The sequence below is a fragment of the Rhamphochromis sp. 'chilingali' genome (assembly GCF_963969265.1).
Source record: "Rhamphochromis sp. 'chilingali' genome assembly, chromosome: 22".
In the NCBI taxonomy this organism is placed as follows: Eukaryota; Metazoa; Chordata; class Actinopteri; order Cichliformes; family Cichlidae; genus Rhamphochromis; species Rhamphochromis sp. 'chilingali'.
Window position 1 is genome coordinate 5733330 of NC_137950.1, and position 20572 is coordinate 5753901.

The 20572-nt window shown below is 42.1% G+C and overlaps 1 protein-coding gene across 2 annotated transcripts; it reads right to left on the reverse strand.

Annotated features, from left to right (window-relative positions):
- Window positions 1–764: 764 nt before the first annotated feature.
- On the reverse strand, window positions 765–4197 carry tob1b (transducer of ERBB2, 1b). Of its 2 annotated transcripts, none has more exons than XM_080872068.1 (2): window positions 3970–4197; window positions 765–2919 (listed from the first exon to the last, which is right to left on the reverse strand). In XM_080872068.1, the coding sequence occupies exon 2, from the start codon at window positions 2746–2748 to the stop codon at window positions 1750–1752; it is 999 nt and encodes a 332-aa protein (XP_080728194.1). In that variant the 5' UTR covers window positions 2749–2919; window positions 3970–4197; the 3' UTR covers window positions 765–1749. The 2 variants fall into 2 exon arrangements, with proteins under 2 accessions (XP_080728194.1, XP_080728193.1); XM_080872067.1 differs by having other exon boundaries at window positions 3965–4197.
- Between the last annotated feature and the right edge of the window lie 16375 nt (window positions 4198–20572).

A 20572-nucleotide genomic window follows, 5' to 3' on the forward strand; every position in this document is an offset into this window, starting at 1 on the left:
CTAAACCTGAAACGAAGCTGAGCAAACTGAGAATTCTCCTCTCCTGGCCTCGTGTCATTATAATTAGCTTTCCAATCATTGTTGTAACTGAATTTTCTTTTCATTGTGATGCTTTCTGCATTCTTTACAACCACTGGATAAAAAGCAGACTGTCGAGCAATGTTCACTTTTGAACATCAGATCCGATCAAAATGTGGGACATTGCCTTAATATGTGAGCAAGGTATTAAAAGTTCTGAAATCCTGCTCGCTTGGGAACTAAAAGATCAAGCAATCACACTCAACTAAATGTTAAAATCCATCTCCATTTTTGCTAGCTAAAACAGGAACATGATACCAGTCGTTGCCTTTGTCTGCGCAATCAAGTCACTAACCAGAGCAACACACTTGCGCTCCTTTATCATAGTGACACCAACCCAAACTTTCCTCAAAATGAAAGACAAGCTGGGTGACATTTTTATTTGTGTGACGTTTCATTCTGCTGTGACACATGACACACACACACACACACACACACACAGTGGAAGGGGGGGGAAGGGGGAAAAAAAAAAAAAAAAAAAAAAACCACCAACACACTCCACCCATCTTCACAGCCATGATAACAAAGACAATAACAGATCATAAACTAATTTGAAGTTTACTGCCAGTTTTAACCTTGTTACCCTTTGATAGGGCAGCACCACAATAGCCATTCACACACGCTAAATATTAAAGACAAGTCTGCATATAAGAGGTAATAAATAAGTCCATATCCCACAGATCATGTTCAACTGTAGTTTATTTTATTAAAAAGACCGGGGTGCAAATATGAAATTAAAAAAAATAAAGACAAGCATATAATTTTTAAGCATTTAATACAAACTTAACAATATAAACTATTTCAGTCCCTCTTGACATGTAAGACACTGACTCAAAATACTTTGTTATACCTTAATGTTTTTGTTTTTTTTATCAAGTATTGCACAATGTAGGTACAAAATTAATATTCATACGATTACATTTTGTCCATAGTATAGCAAAATCTTTTAACCTCTTAACAGAAAATACAATTCATCTTCCAGAAAAGCAAATATTCCTACACTTTACTTCCACCACTAAGGAATACTCTGTACACAATCTTCAGAATATTTGATGTATAGTTTGTTTTTTTTAAAGATGGATTTCTTTAACAATTATCTTTTTAAAAAAAGAGAAAGAAAAATAAGGAAAAGCTGCTGCAGCCATCACAGATCACTGGAGTAGTAAAAAGATATAAATGCAACACCATGTCATAGAAACAATATATACTCTGATATCTTACAAACTCTGTACTAAATTAAATTATACAATTAGAAAAAGACCAAGTAACCCCACTTAGAAGTGCCAATTCATAAAAATCAGCCTTGTCTTACTACCTGTAAAATACTGTAAGAGGCCAGAACTTGAAGCTTGTATGTTTTTATAATTTTTTTTTAAACTTTATTTTAAAGTTATTTTCCTCAACATAGTAAAAAACTTTGTGCTTGGTTGGCAAAAAGAAATCAAGAAAAACAATGATGCATGTTGAATTGAAGTAACCAAGCTTGGATGTGTTTGTACAACAAGCTTTTAGTAGAAACTAACTCAAGGGGGCGTGGTCAAAACACCCTTGGGCACATGCGCTTTATTGACTAGACACTACATCCTTAAAGTCCAGTTTCTAAGTGTGCGTTTTGTTTTTCCTTCTTTTTGAGCCACCGTCATTCATAAATAGCATCTTCTGATGATGAGCTTAGTTAGCCATGACTGGCTGGAATTGCTGGTTAGAATACTGCATGTTGCTCAGACTGAAGTTGAGGCCATCCATAAGAGACTTGTCGTTGAGGCTTCCGTAGGCTGCAAACATGTCAAAGGCATTGTTGTACTGCAGTGGGCCAAGCCCCAGGGAGCCCTCCCCGGGGAACACTGCTCCAGGGCTGGACTGGCCCTGGAGACTGGGGAACACAAACTCCTTGGCGTTGGGAGAGAGAGCAGAGGCTTTCTGCTGCTGCTGCTGACTCAGGCCGAGCCCGTACAGCGAGTGCATGGAGGTGGAGATGGCTTTCTGCTTCAATAGGGTGTTGACATTCAGACCAAGGTTGTTGGTAGGGGAGGTGCGAGCCACCTTGCTGCTACTGCCGCTGTTGCCGTTACTGCGTCCGCTGCTCTTCATCTTAGTGGAGCCAAATTTGGTGGCGGCGAAGGTGGCAGTGGTGAAGGTTAAGGGCTGGGTGGAGCGTGGCATAAAAGATGGGCTTACCGCAGCAGACTGCCCAAAAGGAGGGGAGGGGGAGCTGGACTCTGAAGAAGCCCCGACAGGGTCGCTGATTGGCATGAAGACCTGGGCCTCAGGATTAAAGCTGTTCTTGATCTCCTTGTCCAACTCTGAGCCATTTTCATTGTTATCATCCACATACAGCACCTTAACCGGTCCCTTTTCCCCGATCTGGTAGGAAACCTCAAACGGGTCAATCCACACGCTAAGGTCCTGAGGAAGATTATTCCGGACGTCTTCGATATCCAGCCCACTCTCTTTGGCTGCCTGCTCCACCACGGGGTCCACCTTCTCCCCTACATGGATGCACCTGAACCCTGACCCTTTGTATGGCTTATCCGGATACCAGTGGCCTTCATATTTTTTCTTCAGCTGCCTCTCAAGCTCTTCGCCAAAGATATTTACTCGTCGTCGAGGGAGTTTGTTGTATAAATAGGAAATAATAAAGTTGAGGGCTACTTGAATTTCAAGCTGCATAGCTGCTTTCAGTGGCAAGAGGGCTTCTTTTACTGTCACAGGTTTGCTTTTTCCTCCCACAAAGCGTTGCAAAAACCCTCCAAGGCAGCAGTGATGAGTGTAATGAAAAAGCTCAGCACGCGTTGCCGAAACAAATATACGTCCTGCTGCAGCAGAGTCGAAGTCAGGACCCTGAAATGGAAAGAAAAGGGGACGCGTTATAGATGTGCAGCTGTTCACAGCATAACACAAGCAAAGCAAAGCAGTTATCAGTTTGGGCCCATTTAAAAACAAAACAAAAAACAACATTTTAATCACTATCCACTTCCTCCCCCTCTCTGCACAGCAGTGCTGGCATCGCAGCTGTACAACAGCTATAAATACATACAGGCCACTGACTCAGATGGTGTCAGCAGTGCATGCTCCCCAGCGGTCTAGTGTGACAGATAAGTGCACCCATGGTTGACCTCTGCAGAGGGCGGTGGATGTAATGGCAGGTGTCAATAGTGAGACGGATTTTCGATCGCTTCCTATTCGCACTGGACATGTTTAGACAAACTCCAGCCTTCTTTAGTTGGATAAGCGTCATTTTAAATAACCCAGCCGGGCTATTCCAGCACTTTCATCCTTGCTGAGCTACAGTAGGTAGAGGAGCACGTACACACTCGCGAGGAGAATTGTTACATAATCATCATTCAAAGTCTAACCACGGCCATAAAACCCTCTGTTACAGCAGAGCAAGAGCGTACGTGACCCTGTCAGCGCTGTATACACAAACTGTCCGCTTTCTCACCCCGTCGCTCTGTCGCTGTCGTCCACCTAGCATTAGCTGGCCAACTTAATGATGGGTGTGAACTGAAATGTGGCAAGCTAGCTATCAAGAAAGCAGATAGTGTTAATGTTTAGCTCGCCCAGCTGCTTATCAGCATTACCTCGCGCTGACATCGCGTGTGCCAACCGCAAGATATGCGCACAATGAAAGTCGATCGTAAGAGGCAGTCAATGTCACTGTTAACGGCAACATAAGATGGAAATTGGCGTTTTAGCCGGACTCTGGTCGACACCAAGCGGTGTAGCATTTTAATTAGCTAGGAAGCTACAGCTCGCATACTCGACAAAAATACTTTCGTTTAATAACATCACTGACTGCGACACTTAGAAAACTAACAAGAGATATAGGAGGAGTGATGCACGGCTGTGTCAGAGATCGAGAAATTGACGTTACGTTAATATTTACCTTACATGGAATCAGCAGGTCCTTCTTGCACGAACCAGAGTCCGCTCCAGGAAACGCTAGAATCTACACAGCTTCTAGTGTCACTTTCTAAAGAAGATAGAAAATATTGTAGCGCTCCAGGCGATTTTCTTTCTTCCGTGGGGTTACAGTTGAATTCCGATTTGCAGGCTTCCACGCTTACTCCCCACAGCCTGGGAGTTTTTACAACTCTGCCCTTTAAAACTTGGGCTTGTTTGTTTTTATAGTAGTCCTCCGCCACGGACATGGAATGGGGTGGTGATGCGGCTCACAGGGGTCAACACCCAGTAACGCGCTTCTATTGGCCGAGCGCTTCGTCGTCATGAACAACCACACCAACTAAAGCTGTGACTGGATGATTTTGTGTTCAGTCAAACACAGGGTTCTATTTACGGTAGTGGTTTGCCTTTCATCTGTTATGGACTACTTTATCGGAGAAAGGGTATTAACTAAAAACCATTTGAAACCCGTGCGGAGAAATATGATTTTTTTTTTAAACAAAAACTATTAAAAATATAATACCTGCATGGCTGAAAGGTAAAGAACTGACACTGGCTGTCTGTTTTATGTGACATATGCTCTTGAGGGTTCTACATTTCAGTGATTGTGCTCAGTTGTGCATAAAACGTACTGCTGGTTATATTTATTATGATTAGAATTTCGAATAGTCAGTATAGTTATTGCTGAGAGCGAGGAACAAGGCTGAAATGAGACCACACTTGGCACCACTTCTGCCACTACAGGGTTAAAGGAAGCTAGGATAACCACTGTGGCGGAGGGACACACCTGTCACTGGCTTTGTTCCCTGCTCCTCACCAATGGCATTTTGATGTTCCTTGAGTGTAAACCTTGCTGAACAGCATTCTCTTACTATTAAACAACACAATTCAAACAAAACAGATTTTGTAATTGTAAAATTTAAATAATAATGCTATATCATTTTTCAATCTGTGTCCCTGCCATTGAATTCTCTTCATTATAATGCCTGTGGACTGTGAAATTCATTAGTTACACATTGAATCCTGGCTGCTCTCCTGCCTACGTGCAGGCTACTTGTTTTTAGCAGCTGTGCAGTGCAGGGCTTACACTCTCTGCTGTCAGACCCAAGGTGTTTGACGCCACACTCTGCTCTTACCTAACATGGGCTCCCGCACTCCCATGTTTGCACAATAAATACAATGCCACATGAATTATACAGCTGTGAGGGAGGGAGCGGGGCAGGAGAGTAAGAGAGGAGGAGGGAGAGAGGACAGACTGTTCTTTAGAAAGGGGGGAAATGACTGAGAAACAAAAGTATCTCTTCCTGACTCAAAAAATATCCCACTCAGTGCTGTATGCCATGTCTGTTAAATCTGAAAGCTGATTTATAGCTGCCAGCTGCTTACAGGCTCTCTAGAGGGAACAGCGGGGAAGTCAATATAATTTCAGAGGCGTATACGATTGATCTGAATCAATCATAATTCATTTAGATAGTCTGTTGTTTGAGTATGTACCATGCCAAATCATATAGCAGTAATAAAAAATAGACACATTCCTGTTCTCGTTCCCTGTTCAGATATATATAAAATTCATTTCTAATAAAGTGTGTGTTTGTATTGCTGATTACTTCATTTCTTACTCGTGACTTGTTTCTAAAAATAATCTCTTAAAAATCACATATAAGTTAACCCATGTGTCCACTCAGAGGTTAATTGTGGCTTATCAACAGAACGGTTGATGTTTAGCCCAGCATCACATCCCAGCACCGTAAACAGCGCTAGAAAATGCAGTCAGATCATAGCCAGAGGGCTGCAGGGTGCTGCGGGCACAATGGAGAGTTCTTCCAGCCTCCAGATTGAGACTCAGCAGGGGTGAGAGATGAGCCCCCACCCACCAACGAGGAGCATGTGTGATGGATGACCCGACCAGAAACTAAACACACCGTGGGGGCCTTGGAGACACATCAAGGCCACCAGAGCAGGGCAGGCTTTGGTTTTTTTTTTTTTTTTTAAGCCTCCCCTTTTCAAAGCACAGAAAATGTGCGACTATGACCAAATGTTCTGGCATGTTTCAATTTGCACTCAACTGCATCACTCTTCAGCAAGAAATACGTGTCTCCAGCGCCGTACCAAAAAAAGGGCCTGCCTATCCTCCCACTGTGTATACTCGATACACAAGTGTTAGTTTTGGCGGTGGACAGGTGGAAAAATAGCCCCACACCGTGCTTAACAATGACTTATTTGTTATTCTCCACTAGAGTATGGATCTGGAGCGCAGGGAAAGTTTCCTCCTCTTGTTGCAAGTCTGCCTGGCTGGAACCCGGAGGTAAACACAGTTAATGAAGTAAGATGTTTTAGCGTGATTCGTGCAGATTTTTTTTTTTAAGTGAAGTCCACATCAAAGTTTTTCAGCACTTCTCTTCACAAAGCCGTGAAATCCTTTCTTCCTCTCTGGCTTTGCGGCTGCACACGAGATAAATTTCCAGATGCACTCAATGGATTTTAATTTGTTATGCGTAACCTTATGTGATTGATATCTGAGATAGAATGAAATGCAACACTGGGCAGAAGAATATCTGCCACTATTTGCTTCCTTAGTGCAACAATATGAATAAAAAAATGCTCCAAAGACCACGTTTTATGGGAAGAAAGTGGCTTTTGGCACATGAAATTAATAGAACTGGCACAAAAGCAATGCTCATGTGAACATGGTGTATAATGAAATGTTTCACAGGCTGCATTCATTTCTTTTGGTTATTGGACTAACACTGAGATGGCTTGGATAGATGTATTAGACCCTGTTCTTACCAGCAGACTTCAAAGCTCAAACACTCTTCTGAACAACGATTTACTCTTTCATGCCTCACACGAGGGCTTCCTTTCGATCTTGTTTTCTGAATTTTTACCTGTAGGGAGGAAAAAAACTGACTTTTTTATAACCCCTTTCAATCTCAAGTTATAGTAACTCTTTGAGCTGTATTTCTTTTTCAGCTGGTTGTGTTTTTAGCAGAAAATAAAAAGGTATCATTTGAAATGAATAGGTTGCGCTAACAACTACCGACTTTTACATTTCCATTACTTCTTCATTAAAGGCTGTGCCTCAGATTAATATCTTTTTAATTCAGCCTTTTTTTGCCCTTTTGGTAACAGCAGCATAAATATTGATGTTTAAACAGGAACAGCAACCAAAGCATGTTTTTTATTAAAGCAGCCATAATCAATATTTTTATGTTAACAAGGGATTAGTGTGTGTGTGTGTGTGTGTGTGTGTGTGTGTGTGTGTGTGTGTGTGTGTGTGTGTGTGTGTGTGTGTGCCCTTAAGTCTTACTCTCACTGTCCCTCTTTAGTGTGATTTCTGGCAGAATTGAATTGTGTGAATTGAAAAAGCTTTGTTAGACTGTACCTTGTGATACCCATTCCATAGCAAATACTTAACAGAGCAAGCTGGTGACTAGCTACTGAACATTTAGCAACACAGACAGAAGTTATATCTCACTGGAGCTCATTGCAACCAACAGCTAAAGCATTTGAATACTGGATTTAGTGCCAAATAAGAGAACCTATAGGGTGCAAGCACAGCATATGTACACTTTGTTCCTGCAATGCTACTGTTTGCATTAAAGCGCCATGGAGTTGGAATTAGTGTCATCATGCAGTCAAATTGTATCCATATGATGAACTAAACTATCCTCTCATTGATTTTCTTAACCACTCATCCAATCCACGGTCATAGGGTTCTTATCCTGCCATAGAATTAGGCCAGATAAATCCTGGTCCATCACAGCAAACCAAACTAATGACTGGTAAATGGTGAATGGATCAGTATGTATACTGGTATGTAATTCTCCTTACATATTCAACTCAGAACTCTAAGTGCTTTTTACTGCAAGTCTCGTTCACCCAGTAACAGACACATATAAGTGCCTTTTTCCATACCTGAGCATACACACTTACACTTCATGTTTCAGTATCTTACCCAAGGATACTTTGACATGCAGACTGGAGTAGTCGGGAATCAATTTACATCCCTCAGAGCTATTTGTTCTTCATTAAATGCTGTGCCTCAGATTAATTCATTTACATGTTTTAATTTAGCATGGCACTTTCAACATGAAAGTTGCAGTTCATCCACTGGCCACTTGAGGCTGGCTTTAAAAATGAGTCAATCCACGCCCACAATAAAAAGATTATATCTTTGATAGATTTATCTGACAAATTTTTATGTCCTTGTGTACACTTGAACCTTTCAAGAAATCTGCATTTCAGTTCAATTCTTCCACTGTGTTAGTGTGGAGCTTGCTAACCAAACTTGCAAATATTAAGTGATAACTTAAGAGCACTCCACCCTTGTCAGTTTTGGCTCTACAAAACAAATATGGCGGCAGGCAAACGGCCAGCATTCGGGCTTCACAATGTGCAGGGCAGCGGGTGATGTCAAAGTGTCCATCCTTTACATACAGTCTTGGCATTAAAAGCATTTTTACAAAGCTTGTTTACCTATGTTAGAGAGCGCAGTTCCACCTTATCTAATGATTCACTCAGCTGTTAGAGATGGCTCTACTTTCAAACATTACCTCACTGGTTGATTTCTAGGAGATGACTGTCACAACCTTTTTAATGTGCTCAGCATTATGGCTCAATTAAGTGTGGAAAGATAAGCAATACCCGTGTGGAATTGTGGACCTATTTAGGTGTCTGTAAATATTTGCTGCATATTTAGATGGTAAATAGATGCGATCCTCCATGGAACTGAAGTTATACTGCCACGTTACTGAAATGCAGTCTTACCCACAGAAGAGGAGGTGATGCTCAATTAGTATTCATTGCAGCTCTGTAGTGATGGCAATCTAAGATTACGCTGCACACTGGAATTTATAGCTTCATGCACACACGCACAAGCATCTGCTTTATTCTTCTTCCTAAATTCAAAGGAATGACAGTCTTTAAGCACTCCACTGCGATGAAGAAAGCAGGCAGAGCTGATTTTTACACGTGTGTTTACGCAGGTTAAGCATCTAAAAGTTTAGAAAATGAGTCCTTGCGGCAGTACGTGACAGCCTTCTTGAGGGTGGAGTGCGTGGGGATCGGGTATTACGTGCCGCTTCCTCTTGAGTTGTTTACAAATGTAAGCGGGGGGAGGCCAGAGAGTTCTTTTTCACACCAGTGCCAGGAATGTCATCAATATATGCACTGGTAATATTTGTCCCTCCTCCCTCCCCAGATGTACTCTCATGCCTACATGCATGGATAAACACAGACATTTCTCTGAGTCTGAGCCTCTAAGCTTACCGTGCATCTGCAGAGTGTTTATGTGGAATAATGAGCATATTCATGCCACATAGCACCCAGCGGTTTCACATTTGAGCCGGGTTGCAGTGTTTTGACCCCTGGAAAGATTCATATCAAGCCATCTGGAGGACAAGGAAGGTTACACAATAGGGGATCAGCTGCACTCCTCCTATTTAAATACCATTCTGCTCTGCTATTTGGTTTCATGTCGGGGGATTATGTTTAGCATGCCGGGTGCTGTGTCATGAATCAGGCAGCAGAACAGAACAGAGTTGCATTAAGCTTAATAACACGGGCATGGCGCGGAGACAAGATCACTTTTTGCTGCCGGCCTGGCGCACGCGGCACGCTACATGGCAAAGCTGTGCCCTTGCAGTCAGATCGACTTTTTGAGAAATTCAATTACGCTCTGAAATGAACAGCCAAGGCTTGTGGATAGAATGGGTTTTAGACTGAGAGCCACCCATTGCGACAGGAATGTGCCACATACCCATGAATACTGAATGGAGTGTGCTACTGTAGGCAGGCTGTCCCTGTCATTTTGATTTGTATTTTAGCCCTCCTCCACCTCAACTCACCCGCCACTGCTCTTCTTCCATTTGGACTATAACCTTCTCCCCCACACCTGCTGGTGATTTATCTGGCCTAATTCTATGGCAGGATAAGAACCCTATGACCGTGGATTGGATGAGTGGTTAAGAAAATCAATGAGAGGATAGTTTAGTTCATCATATGGATACAATTTGACTGCATGATGACACTAATTCCAACTCCTTAAAACAGATTTCTGTCTTTTCCCCTCATCTACGTGGGTGAGATCCTTCCCTGGGCAGGCACTGCTACAGATGATGTCAGGTTATGTGAACACCGTGCATCATCATCGTCATCGGAGGATATTAACAAAAACATTTGCATCTACGAGCCTCGAAGATATCCTCGAAACACAGGCTGTTAACAAATATGCACAGCTCCTCTATTGAGAAGCCTTCAATTCTGTTTGCCAGAAATGATGTCAGTGTAGTCATGGCAACTATTCTTACACATTACCCCATGCTCTTCCACAGTTAGAGTAGCACTCAAGTGCTATTTTTCTGACAAATGTCAGATCTCATCTCTTAAATGGCAATGGGGATTTTTTTTTTCACCACTTTGAAAAGCAGAGGAGGAAGGATGGGCCACGGAGACAAATGTGATTGCTTCGTTCTGCCTTCATAAGCAGCTGACGCGGATGAGATGGAATAATGAGCCTGAAGTCATGATCTTTCATGTGCAGAGAGGCCAAAGAGTGCTTCTGTCTATATAAGTGTTGTAAATGTCCATAACAGGATAATTATCATTTAAGAAGATAATTTTGCTAACGGCATTGGAGTGTGCGTTTTTTTTAACCTTCTCGGCAGCACAAGCAGCAGTCTGTGCTCTCTGACTTGGAGAGCTGACACAGTGCTGTTGGGGTAACAAGAGAAGGTGGAGCCATATTTCGCTGATGGATGTCCTTTCATAGAAATGGAGAAAGGTGATAGGCTGGGCGAAAAAGAGCGTGAGAACACAAAAAAGAGCCGCGGTGCAGAAAAAGGAGTGTTTCAGAGGCTCGATCTGTACTGAACGCAACTGCATCAGCAGCTCAATGTTGTAATCTCCAGGGAAAGGGGGAGGAGAGTAATTGTGACATTGCTCTTTGGCTCGAAATTGCTACTCTGTGCGATTCAGCCCAGTAATCAGAAAGCGCAGGGGTGAATAGTCAAAGCGGTCAATTCAATTCGTTTAGATGATTAATGGAAAAGCAACACCTCTCTGTATTACACCTTAATGATAAAGACCCAGTCCTTTAGCAGCATTTGGTCTAATTAGACTAAATGTTCATAACTTTATTCCGATGCTTGCGTAAACAATGCTTGTTACATGGTTGACGAGTCAATTCACTTATATTACTTTCAAACATATCTCTATATCGGGTGGTATTTACCCACCCATGCAGATGGTTTTGCGTGCCTGGGTTCTGAGATAGAGTTTTTGTTTACTTTCAACTGAAGAAATAGATCCTCAAAATGGTCCCGGGAAAAAAAAATGTTGGCAGGGTATTATTTGTCATAGCTTTGAGCATTGAAAAATGACATTCGCCTCTGCTGTACTGCAGTGGTGGCAGAGACGGATTTCTCAACATTCGAGCACATAACACTCACACCATCTGCACACTGGAAGTTTAAGTAATGGTGTAACACTTGGGAAATGTGCTTTCTTAAATATCCGACCATGCAGCGCTGAGGAGTAAGGATGGACCAGTCTCATGACTGCAGATTACATACAAGTACAGAGCTGGGAGGCAATTAGCATAGGTTAGAGAAAAATTCAAATAAAAAGTCCAAACAACCTAGACCTGTCAGGGTCCTGGGTCTCTCAACCCAGTGTTTTGAGTTCCTTGTGTCTTTATAATTTTGTATTGTGATTCATGTTTAAGATTTTCTTTGTTCATCGTGGTTTATTCCATAGTGTCTAGTGTTCTAGTTTAGTTCCCTGAATAGGTTCTCCTCGTGCCTCCTGTGTGTCTGTGTTTATATTGTGGTGTTAGTTCTGGTGCCGTGTTCCCACTCCTTGTGTTCTGTTTTCTCATCCCATCATGTGCTCCTCCATATTCTCTTTCTTCCTCCAGGCTGTCTCTGTATACTTCCTGTTTTACTTTGAAGGTGTGTCTTATGTTAGTGTATTCTGCTTTGCGCCCTTGTCTCGCCAGCTCTGATTTCTCCCGGCTGTGTTTCCCTCCTGTTTCCAGCTCCCTGTTTGCCGATTCATCTGTGATGTCTGCCCGAGCCTCACTGTTTCTTCCTGTGTTCCTTTGCATGTCATCCCGTAAGTTTTTCATGTGTGTAGGTTTTCCCAGTTTAGTTATTTCTTAGTTCCTGTCCTCACCATCTCCACTTAAATAAATTCACTTCTCATATCAACGTCTGCCTGCACTTGGGTCCTTACTTCACCTCCACACGTCTGCCATCGCAGAAAAAACTATCACTTGTGTTTTTAGTGGGAGTACAGATGCTATTTTACTTTTTAGCATGGCTAACTAAGAGTTTATATATTTAGATGACATGTTTAAATTAACTCATTTGTATTTGAATCGTTCTCATCAAAAGAAAAAAGTTAGCTATAAATCATCAAACTAGTAAGTACATTATTAAAGAGAAAGGGATGTTTATGCTCATCATAAACCTGAAAGCACAATTTTTTTAGGTCTTCATTTTAGGTGAGCACAAAGAAAAAAGAAGTCTTTAGATAACTTTTTTTCAAGCTAGAAGAATTTTTTTTTACATTCTCATAAATTCTCTTACATCTATCCATCCAGTCATGTTTTCTTCTGCTCATTTAATTCAGATTCTTCGAGGGAATGAACGTACTCCAGCTGTCACAGGACGAACAGACAACCATTCATGCTCTCATTTATAGCCTAACATGCACATGTTTGGACATGCATGTCCGCACTGCAAAGAAGGAACAGACATTACATTTCCAAAAGTATTTAATCACCATTCCAAATGATTGAATTCAGGTTTTACGATCACTTTCATGGCCCCAGGTGGATAAAATCAAGCATGCATTTTTGAAAGAATGGGTCACTCTCAGGAGATTAATTCCAGTGTGGTACTGTGATGGGATGACATCTGTGCAACAAGTCAAGTGTGAAATTTTCTCTTGACTAATTATTCACCTTTACTAAATATTTCACAGTCCACTGTTAGTGGTATTATAACAAAGAAGAAGAAACGGGAACGACACCCACTCAGCCACAATGTGGCCTTCAAAATTAGCTCAAGAACAGTGCGCGGAGAGCTCCATGGAATTGGTTCCCAGCCTTACATCACAAAGAACAATGTAAAGAGTCGGATGCAGTAATGTAAAACACAGTGGCACTGGAATCTCAGTGTTCTCTGGAATGACGAATCACGTTTCTCTTTCTGGCAATCTGATGGGAAGGTCTGGGTTTGGTGGTTGCCAGGAGAACAGTATTTGTCTGACTACATTGTGCTAAGTGTAAAGTTTGGTGGAGGAGGGATTATGGCCCCTAAGTTCCAGTGAAAAGAACTCTTAATGCTTCAGCATGCCGAGGCATTTTCTGGACACTTTCATGGTCCCAACTTTGTGGAACTAGTTTGGAGATGGCCCCTTCCTGTTTCAACATGACTGCACACCGCTACAAAAAGCAAGGCCCAGAAAGACATGGATGAGCGATTTTGGTGTGGAAGAACTTGACTGACCTGCAACCTGAGAGAACACTTTTGGGATGAATTAGACCGAGGACTGCAGGCAGGGTGTGTGGGTCACAGCATGTAAGTCGAAATATTCCGAAATGTTACCTTAGTGGGTCAGTTCACCTTCTCCCATATCTCTTACCATCCGTTCCCAACGTCATGAGCCTCTTTGTTGCACCACATTCTACAATAAAAAAGGCTACTTAAGGCCAGTCCAGTACAATACAACTGAGCTGTGTCAATCCCACAAAGCTGCTGGTGTTAGGAAATACTCACATGGTAGTGGGACTGAGGGACTCAGTATCCGCATCAACAGCTTAGCTTACACTGTGAGGAAAGGGAAATTCCTGTGTCCTGGTTAGTATAGTAAATACTGCTGTATTAGAAATGCCACACAGTTGAACTTTCCTTCACAGTAGTTATTCATATATCATTAGTGGCATGACTCAACATGTAGCCTCAGCTAAAGAGAAATAGCTCGATAGCTACTGGACATTTCGTTCACCGTGAATATATCCCAGTGACGTTGGCTTTTTACTAGTATCACCATCACTGTTTTTGTTTGTTTTTTTGGGGTTTTTTGTGTATAGAAACGTCAAAACAACTTTTACTAAAACATTTGTCCACACATTCATGTTCACTGTGGTGACAGCCACCACCTTGTATTCACGAGCTCTCTTGAGGTCTGTAATTAGTGACAACCCCAAACCTAATCCTAATGGTAACTAGAGGCAATCACAACATCTAAATGTTACTTAAATTATTCTCCCAACTGACACACATCAACAACTATTCTTTTTTACCCCCAAAAAAGTCCTGTTGTCCTCACCAATGATGACTTAAAGCAGGGGTAGGGGAACTCAAGGGCTGGTGTCCTGCTGGTAATCAGCTGTGTCCTTGATCCAACACAGCTGATTTAAATGGCTCAACTATGTCCTCAACATGTCTTGAAGTTCTCCAGAGGCCTGATAATGAACTAATCATTTGATTCAGGTGTGCTGACCCGGGGTGATATCTAAAACCTGAAGGACACTGGTCCCTGAGGCCTGGAGTTCCCCAAATAAAAAGCTCCTTTGGTAAAGGTAAAAAACCTAGTAGTCAACCAGAAGAATGTTGAGTAATTCTATAGTTGTATAACAAGCAGTGCCTGTCAAAGAAATGTATTCACAGCACAGCTTGAAAAACAAGTGTTAACTGCATGTGTTTAATAAGAGTTTGGTGTATGCCTCAGCTTACAGAGGTGCTAATAAATAAGCTTGAGCATATACACGTCGATGCAGCTAACCTTCTGCCTCTGAGCTGAGTCCCATCCGACTTTTACTTAGCACGGTGTTTACCGTCTGCTATGGCCCACGCTGTGGGTGGAGAAATACCCACAGCCTTGAAATGGGAGCCTGGAAGGGGATTGGGAAAAATGTCACGGGAAAGTGGCAAATGATTTCATGTCCCTGTGAAAATCCATTAATCACATATTTGCCCCGATCGAAGCGAGAGGTCAAAGAACCCAAACATGGCCCTCTGTGCTGCCTCCCCCACCTCTGACCAGATCTTCCTCTGTTTATTCCTGTTTCTTAACTCTGTTGTGTAAGCATTTTCTATTCGACACTCAACTCAGTAATGTTTGCCCTTTCTCCCTGTGACAGTTTGTTCATCTTATCTGTGCCTTTTTTTTTCCATAAAATGTTCCGTATTTTCCCCCTTCTGCTTTCAGTCACAGCGTGAGTGGCTGTAGTCTGGAGCAATGACAGTACAAACAGCTTGGGCAAACCTACTTTCAGAGCGGGGTCCGTATGAGTATTCTTTCCCCGGTATAGTCCACATGAGTGTGTGTGTGTCTGTGTGACATGGTCAAATCCAGGACATAGTGCCATGAGTCCATGAGGCCACAGGCATACAATCTCCCTTCTGTTGGCTTGGCTTGATGTTGTGTGTGTCAGGAAACAATGCGCACATCCTGGCATAATCAGCTGTAATATTGATAATTGCTCCAAGGCCTGCCATTACTTACTAAAGCAGCAGTACCAGCAACACTGTGGTCGACTCCTTTGTCACGTGGTGTGAGCAGAATCATCTGCAGCTCAACGTGGCAAAGACCAAGGAACTGATCGTGGACTTCAGGAAGACCAGGAAACACTTGACCCCTGTTTCAATCCAGGGGGTCAGTGTTGACATTGTGGAGGACTATAAATACCTTGGAGTACACATTGACAATAAACTGGACTGGGCTAAAAACACCACAGCACTTTACAGGAAGGGCCAGAGTCGTCTCTATTTTTTGAGGCGACTGAGGTCCTTCAACATCTGCCAGAAAATGCTGAGGATTTTCTACGAGTCTGTTGTGGCCAGTGCGATCCTCTATGCTGTTGCATGCTGGGGGAGCAGGCTGAGGGTCGCAGATGCCAACAGACTTAATAAACTGATCCGTAAGGCCAGCAATGTTGTGGGGATGGAGCTGGACTCCCTCAAGGTGGTGTCGGAGAGGCGGATGCTGTCCAAGATAAAGACAATGTTGGATAACACCTCCCACCCACTCCATGACATGTTGGTCAGCCACAGGAGCTCGTTCAGTGAGAGACTGAGATTACTGAAAAGCACCACTGAACGACACAGGAAATCATTCCTGCCTGTGGCCATCTCCCTGTACAACGCATCCACTTAACACACTGTTTGCTGCTACAGCTACACATGTTTCTTTTCCAAATATTTATTTATAAGTGACTTATGTATGTATGTATGTATGTATATATATGTATATATTGTACTATTCTTAGTTAGCGTATTGTCTGTCTTGTCTTAATGTTGGTTTAAAATGGAGCACTGTAACAAAAAATAATTTCCCCCAGGGATCAATAAAGTATTCTGATTCTGATTCTGAACACACAATGACCATTATCTATAGGAAAAGCACTTCCTCAGATGCAATTACAGGCACAATCAATATGGTTAGCAATAAGGGCAGGAATCTTATATTTACATTTTAAACCTGCTTGTTTATGTTGAGAATCTACCACTGAGCAAGCAGGGCTGTTTAAGTTAATACATCTAAATGTAACATTAAAAAGTGAGGGTAGCAAAGATTTAAAGGAGTGCATTGATGATCTACCTCAAGCAGCAAATAAATGTCATTATAGATCACTTGCTTTGTTGTCTGGTTTAATCTTTGTTTGCAAATCTGATAACAACATATCCCAACATGTTTACAAAATTAAAAATGAAAGAGAAGAATGGGATTATTTTAAAGCTGCATTAGCTGTTGTTGGCCAAGCAGGTTAGTACAAGCTATAACCACTGTTAATGTAATCACAGAATAATAATGCAGGCCCAAGGAACTTTCCACTTATTTTCACATTTCAGACCTGGACACTGTGTCCATCATTATTAATAATAAAAAATATATGTTTGATGCTCTAATCAGAGCTTTTTTTTTTTGGCTACCGTATTTTACGGACCATAACGCACAACAGATTATAAGGCGCATTAAGCGAAACAAAACAGTCAGATAAGTCAAACTTTACTCAGCTCATTCTTCTTGCATTGATTCATTAATCAATCAATCAATCAATCAATCTTTATTTATAAAGCACTTTTCATACAGAAAAAATGTAGCACAAAGTGCTTTACATAGTTAAAAGCAGCCCACCCCACCCTCCAACTCACTCCCCACACTCTCAATACACATATATCCCCCCACCCCCACCCACACACACGCGCACACTTAAAGAGTAAAAATTGGGCTGGGCTCGCATGAGCCAAGTGAGGAAACATTATAACAGGGAGCCGTCTGCACCGGGAGCCGGTCACAGACCGCAGCCTCCGGGCTGGGCACACAGCAGGAGGGAGGCCAAGGAGCCCCCCAACCAGGCTGAGAGGACCCCAGAGACCCAGCAGCCACGGTCAATAACAGCCCCGGTGCAGAGAGCGCCCTCCGAGGAAACACTGGAGATATGACGCAATACAATATATACAGGGTAAAATGATAAAATAAATAAGAACAGGATACAATATAAATATAAATAGAGTAAGAAGATTAAAAAATGAATAAGAATAAAATCAAAAAATATTAGGTAAATCCTAAATTAATAATAGAATAACAGGATAGAATAAATAAGCATAAAAAATAAATAAACGCTAAGTAAAAGCTAAATTAAAAAGGTGGGTCTTGAGCCTGTTCTTAAAAACATGTACGTTCTCTGCGGCCCTGAGCTCCTCCGGCAGGCTGTTCCACAGACGAAGACCATACTACTGAAAAGCTGCCTCTCCGTGAGTATGTGTCCTGACTTTAGGGACAATCAAAAGGCCAGTACCAGAGGACCTCAGGGTCCGCGAGGGTTCGTATGGTAAAAGCAGATCTGAGAGATAAGAAGGCCCAAGACCATTAAGACATTTAAAAACCAATAAAAGAACTTTAAAATCGATCCTGAAACACACGGGGAGCCAATGCAGCGATTCTAAAACCGGTGTAATGTGGGGCCGCCCTCTGGTCTTCGTCAGCACACGAGCTGCCGAGTTTTGCAAGAATTGTAAAGTTGAAATATTCTTCTTAGGAAGACCAGAGAGCAGGGCATTACAGTAATCAATGCGACTGGTAATAAAAGCATGCATCAGCATCTCCGTGTTGGCCCGAGAGAGAATAGGGCGAACTCTGGCTATATTTTTTAGATGATAAAATCCAATTTTGGTTACATGTTTAACATGTGGGATAAAACCAAGCTCAGAGTCAAAAATAACACCCAGGTTTTTCACTTGTAGCGAAGGACATAGTGAAAATGCCTCTAATTTAGACAAGAGTTTCTCTCTCTGAGCCTCAGGACCGACAATTAAAACTTCAGTTTTGTCCTGGTTAAGCTGTAAAAAGTTTTCTGCCATCCAAGATCTTATATCCAAGATACAGTTAAAAAGGGCATCCATTGGTCTGGTGTCATCAGGAGACACGGAGATGTACAGCTGCGTGTCATCAGCGTAACTGTGGAAGTTCACTCCATGCCTCCTGATGACACTGCCGAGAGGCAGCATATACAAATTAAAAAGTACAGGGCCTAGAACCGACCCTTGAGGCACACCACATGTCATTTTATGGATCTTAGAGGAGCATGTATCCATACTCACCATAAAAGATCTGTCAGAGAGATAGGAAGTGAACCAGTTGTGTACAGCACCAGAGAGGCCCACCATGTGTTTCAGTCTGTTTAAAAGAATAGCGTGGTCTGCTGTATCAAAGGCTGCGCTTAGATCCAGTAGCACCAGGACTGAGAGCTTTTGGGCGTCCCAGTTACATCTAAGATCATTTAAAACCTTTAGGAGAGCAGTCTCTGTGCTGTGGTTCACCCTAAATCCAGACTGGAATATCTCCAGGATCTGTCTATCATTGAGAAAATCAGTAATCTGAGTAAAAACAAGTTTTTCTAAGACTTTACTTAAAAATGGTAAGTTGGATACAGGTCTGTAGTTATTAAAATCATTACAATCCAAATTGCTCTTCTTCAGAAGGGGCCTCACCACCACCGTTTTAAAGGCAGCAGGGAAGACACCCAACTGAAAAGAATAATGCTGTATTCTCTCTATTCCCATGTTGTTGCAGTATATTAATGACTAACCTCGTATTGTGGATGGATTATCTCAGTTGTTCTCCTGACTGAAGTTTGGTCAGTTTACAGCATCCTGCCATGTGATTGCATTTGTCTCTAACCATCGGGAACCCTCACCTTAACTTTTATCAAGTGGAAAAAAGTTAGCGTTCATCCTCCAGCTTCACTGTTTATATTACGCTAACATAGCTGTGTTGCTAGCGATCACGTAGCACATCATTATATAGCAGCTAGCCCAACTTCAGTAACCCTACAAACGTCACTGCTGTTTAGTTTTCTGTCTTCATTTACGTTGGAAGTGATAGCAGAGCTGTACGTTTGAATTTTTCCAAAATCTCTCAGTCAGAACATGCTGTATCATGTTTAGGTGGAAACTAGCGAGCTAACTTCTTGCTAACTTCTAACTCCATTAAATTTAATAAAAGCTGTTTTCATGGATTCCTGGATGTTAAACTTAACTGTTATACCTGGTAAAGCAGCAACACTGACCATTTTATTAAAGATGAAAGAATTTAGAGTCTCAGTGATGCTGCAGTGTTCGTTTGACTTTAGGACCTGAAATGGACGGAGTTTTAGACCCAGATTACTCCACAAGGCTCCTGACTAGCCGTAATGCTCCGACAATCCATCAAGCAGTGCGTCTTCGTAAGTTACCAAAGCCGTACTAAAACATTTTCTGACACTTTTTTGAGCGCCATGTACCACATAAAATCGGTTTAAGGTCAGTAAGCACAACCAGAATTCATACATAAGGCACACCGGATTATAACGCACACTGTCGATTTTTGAGAAAATTAAAGGATTTTAAGTGCGCCTTATAGTGCGGAAAATACAGTTCCAGTTATTATTTTAGAGCTGTGTTTGCTCACTTTACTGACTGATTTTGTCGTCTTCTTGAGATTAGCAAACACGGTTGGACTGCAAAATATCTCGATTGCATCTAAACGGTGAGCTTTACAGTGCCCAGATACCGGCAGCTTCACCTTTCCCTGGTGAACATTCCACCACTCAGTCAACCTGCTCTCTCTACTGTAGAAAAAATAAAAGAAATACAAGAACGTAACCCAGGAGATTACTAATCACACACAGCAATCTGCGGTTCGTCTCCATATCTAAAGCCTGCATCTGTGCTCCTGAACGAGCCAGATTGCTGTTGTTAATGGCGGAAAATAAAGAAATAAAAATACAAGCATGTCACTCAAGCTGCTTAACAAAAACCACCTCCAACAACAGTGAGTCATCACGGCAAACTCCCTGACTAAAACTCCAGACTAAAGGCGTGATAGAGGAGGGGTAGAGAAAGAGGAAGGGAGGCAGATTGTCACATCTTTCATGCCTTGGACTTAAGAGTGAGATTTTGAATACTGTTAGTAATAATATACTCAAAGCTACTTTCTTTTGCTTTGAAGTTTGAGGGGTGAATTCTTAAACAGGCTCTGACGTAAGTTTCTCCGACACACCAACCCAAAGGCAAAAAGCAGCCCACGAGCCGAGAGAGGG